The following is a 6,000-nucleotide window of genomic DNA, read 5'->3' as shown; positions in this document are numbered from 1 at the left end:
TGTTGTTACTTGTGCCCACTTGGACCTAGTGGGGAGATCGGCAGAGTCGGCGGCCGAGCCCACTGGGAACTATGGAAGATAGTTCTCACCCCACTCGATTTCCAGTGGTAGGTTCAGGGTTGCCGAGGGAGGACCGCGGCAAGGGCATCACGCCCGACCAGTGAGACCGTGGTAGTATAGTAGCTTTCCTTTTGCATTAGCACACCTATGTATTGAGAGAGTATTCATGTAGGTGAGGTTGGAGAGCTATGTATTTTGAGGATCGAATGTATTCATTTTGGAAAATAATGTAAATGAGAATGTTGGAACTATTGTAATAGTTAGTAAAGTACTCTCTTTATTTCACTTGTTTATCTTGTGGATTACTCGCTCTTCTTGTTGTTGGCACTGTTTGTGCCCTTGTTGAAGGTGTGTGTTTAGAATTTAAAGTCCTCGGTAAATTCTTGTACACATTCCTGTTGTTGAGCCTTGGGCGGGCAGGGGAGGTGCTGTCCGTTCGGCGGTCCGTCGCCGCGGCCGAACCGTGCCAAATTGGTAGTGGTTTCGGGGCGGGGCGTGACATTGGCGACTCCTGACTCAGATCCTCCACCAGCTTCTTCGTCGGAAGATCCAGTCACTACTATCACCAACCTTGCTTCTGACTCTGATCTTCCCATTGCTCTTTGCAAAGGCAAACGTACGTGTACTTACCTTATTTCATCGTTTGTTTCTTATGACTGTTTGTCATCCTCTTCTCGTTGTTTCATTACCTCTCTGGAGTCAGTGTTTGTTCCTAAATCTGTTGTGGAAGCTTTGTCTCATCTTGGCTGGCGTGCTGCAATGGAAGAGGAAATGATGGCTTTAGACGGTAATGGTACTTGGGAACTAGTACCCTTACCTACCGATAAGCGAGCTATTGGTTGCAAATGGGTATTTACTGTGAAAGTGAATCAAGATGGTTCTGTAGCTCGCCTAAAAGCCCGCCTTGTTGCCAAAGGCTATGCTCAGACTTATGGGGTTGATTAGTCCGACACTTTTTCTCCTGTGGCTAAACTTGCTTCTATTCTCTTATTTATTTCGTTGGCGGCCACCTCTCTTTGGGTTTTACACCAGCTGGACATTAAAAATACTTTTCTCCATAGTGATCTTCAAGAAGAGGTATATATGGAGCAACCACTTGGTTTTGTTGCTCAAAGGGAGTTGGGTCGAGTTTGTAGACTTCGGAAATCTTAATATGGCTTGAAGCAAAGTCCTCAAGCTTGGTTTGGCAGATTCAGTGAAGTAGTTCGGGAGTTTGGCATGAAGAAGAATAAGTGTGATCATTCTGTGTTTTATAGATATTCTGAGACTGGTATAATTCTATTAGTAGTGTATGTGGATGATATTGTCATCACTGGAAATGATACTGCAGGAATCTCATCTCTCAAGCTTTTTCTTCAAACCCAGTTTCAGCCAAAAGACTTGGGGATGTTGAAGTATTTTTTGGGTATTGAAGTTACAAGATGCAAAAGAGGCATCTTCTTATCTCAAAGAAAATATGTGCTTGACTTATTAGCAGAAACAGGAAAATTAGGAGCTAAACCTTGCAGTGCACCAATGGCTCCTAATCTCCAACTTATAGCTAATGATGATGGTTTGAAGATCCAGAGAGGTATAGGAGATTAGTTGGCAAATTGAACTATCTTACAGTGACTCGGCCAGATATTGCATACTCCGTCAGTGTGTTAAGTCAGTTTATGTCTTCTCCGACTGTTACTCATTAGGAAGCTTTGGGACAAATTTTGTGTTATCTGAAGGGAGCTCCAGGGCATGGTATCTTGTACAAGAACCATGGACATTCAAATATTGAATGCTTTTCAAATGCAGATTGGGCGGGTTCAAAGGTTGATAGGAGATCGACTACAGGATGTTGTGTTTTTGTTGGAGGTAACTTGGTGTCGTGGAGAAGTAAGAAGCAGAGTGTTGTCTCCCGTTCTAGTGCTGAATCGGAATACAGGGCTATGGCACAATCTGTGTGTGAATTAATGTGGATACAACAATTATTGGATGAGGTTGGTCTTAAGAATCCATAAGCCATTAAATTATGGTGTGATAATCAAGCTGCTCTCCATATTGCCTCTAATCCTATATTTCATGAGCAAACTAAATATATTGAGATTGATTGTCACTTTATTCATGAAAAGATACAACAGAAGATTATTTCACCAGGGTATATCAAGACTGGAGACCAATTGGGGGATATCTTCACAAAAGCTTTGAATGGAGCTCGGGTTGACTATATTTGTAACAAGTTGGGCATGATTAATATCTATGCTCCAACTTTAGGGGGAGTGTTATGGAAAGTCAAAATTGTATATATTATGTTCCTATTTAGCTAGCATAGTTTTAGGCATCTTTTCTTAGGCTTTGTTTGGTTCGGGTATAAGCAAGAACTAGTTATACCGGGGATAGGTACAAGAATGGATTTTCGTAGGAACAAGGGTATTTTTTTTTGTTTGGATGAAAATGTGAGTATAAGCTGAAACTAGAAAAATTGTGTTTGGATGAAAATCTGAGTATAAGATGGAATAGTTGGTAGTTATAGATAGAAAATAATAATTTTACCTCCATAATTGAATTTAACATTTTAAACTAATAATTTTAAATTAAAAATTTTAACTTTTAAATTTTAAAATTTGAAATTAAAATTAAAACTTATAATTTTCAAAATTTAAATTTTAAATATCAAATTTTAAATTTAAGATCAAATTTAAATTTGAAAGATATAAAATATAAAATTTTAAATTTAAAATCTAAAAAATTAAATTTAAAATTTAAAAATTACAAATATCAAATTTATAATTTAAACATTAAAATTTATAATTTAAAATTATAAATTTAAATTTTAAAAAACTAAATTATAAATTTTAGAAATTAAAATTAAAATTAAATTTAAATTAAAAATCTCTCTCTCGCTCTCTCTCTCTCTCTCTCTCTCTCTCTCTACCCGGGAGGGGTGGAACAAGTGTTCCACCCCTTGTTCCACCCCCCGCCCCCCCAAATTGTGTTTGGGTACAAGAGGGGGGATAACGGGGTTATCCCCCCTCTTGTACCCATTCCAAACGGGGTGTTAGAGATCTTTCCTTATTAAATATTTTATTATAGAAACATTTATGTATATATATCTTTGGTAATTCATTATTGAATGAGTAAAAAGAATTTGAATTCTCTTCTTCAAGTAGTTTTAAAATGGGTGACCATCTCGGAAGCCCAGCGTCACATCAAGTAGGCCTTAAATATCAAATTTAGAAGATGTTATATTCTAGCAAGCAACAAAACATGATGTTGCATTTACTTTTCCTTGATATAAACATTATTAGCAACATCCAAATCTAGATTACTATTGTACACATTAGCTTTATGGTTCTTGCGTAGTACTTTGAAAGAGTAGATTAGTAAAACAGCAAATAGGAGAAAATAGTGACAAAAATCATGCACATAAAAAATAAAATAAAATAATAATCATAGCAGCACCAACTTGAAGAAATTAAAATATCCAACATATTCTCTCCCAAGGGAAATTTTGGCTATGAAATATCTATGTGCATCCGTGTGTATACCAGTGTTTGAAAAGGCGCACCTCAGGCGCGGGCCTTAGCGCCTCAAGGAGTGAAGCGCGTGCCTCAGATGCGCCTCGTGATATTTACATTTAATGTGTCTAGGGTTTGGGTTTTCGGGTTTTGGGATTTTTCAATATATTTTAAAATGTTTAGGAATGGAAAAAAATTCCTAATTTGAACGCTTTCTTCCCCTTTTCTCTTGGTCGTTCTCTCTTCCACCCCCTAATGGCAATAAGCAACAGCAGTACAAAGCAAGAAACAAGAAGCAAGAAGCAGCAAACACTTTTAAGTTGAAAGTTGAAATATAATTTTTTTCTTTTTAGTTTGAGAACATTTATATATATGATTTCTTTCCCTTTTTATGGTTATTTTGTTTTTGTATGACTATTTTGAAACTTTTTAACATAAAATAATAAAATATCCATTTAAATTAGACTTGTTAAGAGTGTTTTATTTTCATTAGATGTGTCCCTCACCTTCTTGAGGCACGCGCCTCGCGGTGCACCCCGCGCCCTCGCGCCTAGGCTCCAGAAGGCCTTTGCGCCTTTTTGCGCCTTGCACCTTTTCAATCACCGGTGTTCATCATACACATGACTTCTAGTTCACTATACGATTTTAATTTTCGTTAGATGCATATTCTTATGTAGAAGTAATACATCGTTGCATTTCACGTAAAGAAAATGTGAGCTTTTAAGGAGCACATCTATAACTTTTCTCCTAGCTAATACCTTAGCATAATCAAACTTAACCAACTAAATACATGAATAATGGAGTTATAAAGCTTTAAAAGCAATTCCATGAATTTTGAAAGAAATGTTACAAATCCATACTAACAAATCAAGGCAGATAAAAAACAAGTCCATCCACAAAATGTACAAATAGAACATGAGAAGATTCCTCAGCTGTGTACATTATAAGAAAAAATGTAAAAACTCAAAAGAGACCAAGCATCAGGTTTAACTATGTAACTTTTAAGTATAAATTATCATTTACTTAGTTTCGCTATGAAGCAATTGAAATGAGGTTAAATTAGAGATCAAACCTTATCCAAGTTATTAGCACTCATTTTTATTTTATCATTTATGAGATGAAGTTCCAGATTAGTTCATAAGGATGTCATCTCATAAGAAAACTCCCTATTGAGAAACATCTTCCCAAGTTGAGGTGAGTCGTATCTAGTGTTAGTGTTCAAATGTAAGTTTCTTTACTTCATTTGCTTTGCTTGCCCAAACAAACGAACCTGGCACTTGAAGGTATAGAGCAGTCACTTGTACCATGGAAAAGGACAATGTGTGGCAATAGAGAAACTGCATGCCTGGCACTTGGGTCCCGCACAACTACTTCAGGAGAAAAACGCCGCAATGATTGCTCTCCTTCCATTATGCTGTGAAAAAGTAGGAACCAAACTATTACTACAGTGCTGTAGAAACGGTTGAAAAGTAAAAGGCATCTTCCATAAGTATATAAGACAAAAATATGAATACAAAGACTGGAAACAGGTTATGAATAAATTACCTGAGAAAAATGGAGCGGTACAAACCTCGTGCATGAAAGTGATCAACCAAGTTTACAATATTGTACCTGTTATAAACACATGGGAGATGAGCTTAGAGATTTACGATATATTCTCTTTAGCTTGAGAGTAGATACATACAATAGAGTCAAAGCAACTATTCTAACAAGAGAAACGTACCATGACCAAAAGTTATTGCTGTATTGTAGATAAAATAATTTAACATAAAGGTCAGATTTGATTAACTGCATTTAGAGAACAAATTGAAAATTAATCTTGATTAATTATAATGAGGATTGAGAAATGCAGGGTACAAAATAAAAAGAAAAAAAAAATCATTGTACAAGTTGCTTACATTGGGATATGTTTAGTTTTCTGTTTTTACTCAAAAAACTGCAGCAGAAAAGAACTTTAACTGCAGCAAAAATGAGAATTCTGTGATTTCCTTTTTACTGGAGTTCCTTGTTTCTAGACAAGACTAGTGAAATAGACAGAGAAGAAAGGAAATTAAAAAGGTTTCTGAGAGAGAACACAAAAGGCATGATGAAAGAAGGAATAAATTGAAAGGACCTCATTGCTTCCCACATGATCCCAGAATTGGCCTGTAATTCAGTTGATTAATTTCATTAACATGAAAGATCTCAACTGAAATGATACAAATTTAAACCAGCCTATAATTTAGACCAAATTGGACTCCAGGACAAATTCCAGACAGCAATAAATCCCTACTTTTTTAAGTAGATTCCCAAATTTAGCAGGAATTTGAGTTCTGCTGAAACTTATCTAATAAAGGAAACGTACACACAGACAGCTGACAATAAGGATCGGAAAACAACTCTCTAACTTGACAAATAGAGTGCAAACTCTTTACTTATGGACCCAAACTAGAATCTAATTCAGAGATGCCCA

The 6,000-nt window shown here is 36.2% G+C and overlaps 1 protein-coding gene across 7 annotated transcripts in view; it reads right to left on the bottom strand.

Moving 5' to 3' along the window:
• The window catches only part of LOC109718540 (probable isoprenylcysteine alpha-carbonyl methylesterase ICMEL1), a 47,656-nt gene that overhangs the window by 22,670 nt on the left and 18,986 nt on the right, over positions 1–6,000 (bottom strand). For 5 of the 7 annotated variants that reach the window (XM_020244812.1, XM_020244810.1, XM_020244809.1 and 2 more), the window contains exons 8-9: positions 5,094–5,159; positions 4,819–4,962 (exon numbers count right to left, since the gene is read on the bottom strand). In XM_020244812.1, coding sequence (XP_020100401.1) covers positions 4,819–4,962; positions 5,094–5,159 — 210 coding nt within the window. Of the gene's footprint in view, positions 1–4,054; positions 4,184–4,818; positions 4,963–5,093; positions 5,160–6,000 lie in introns of all 7 variants that reach the window. The other 2 variants (XR_002218471.1, XM_020244814.1) reach the window with 2 other exon arrangements.

Source organism: Ananas comosus, linkage group 12 (genome assembly GCF_001540865.1).
Source record: "Ananas comosus cultivar F153 linkage group 12, ASM154086v1, whole genome shotgun sequence".
In the NCBI taxonomy this organism is placed as follows: Eukaryota; Viridiplantae; Streptophyta; class Magnoliopsida; order Poales; family Bromeliaceae; genus Ananas; species Ananas comosus.
This window is presented reverse-complemented; position numbering and strand designations above follow the sequence as displayed.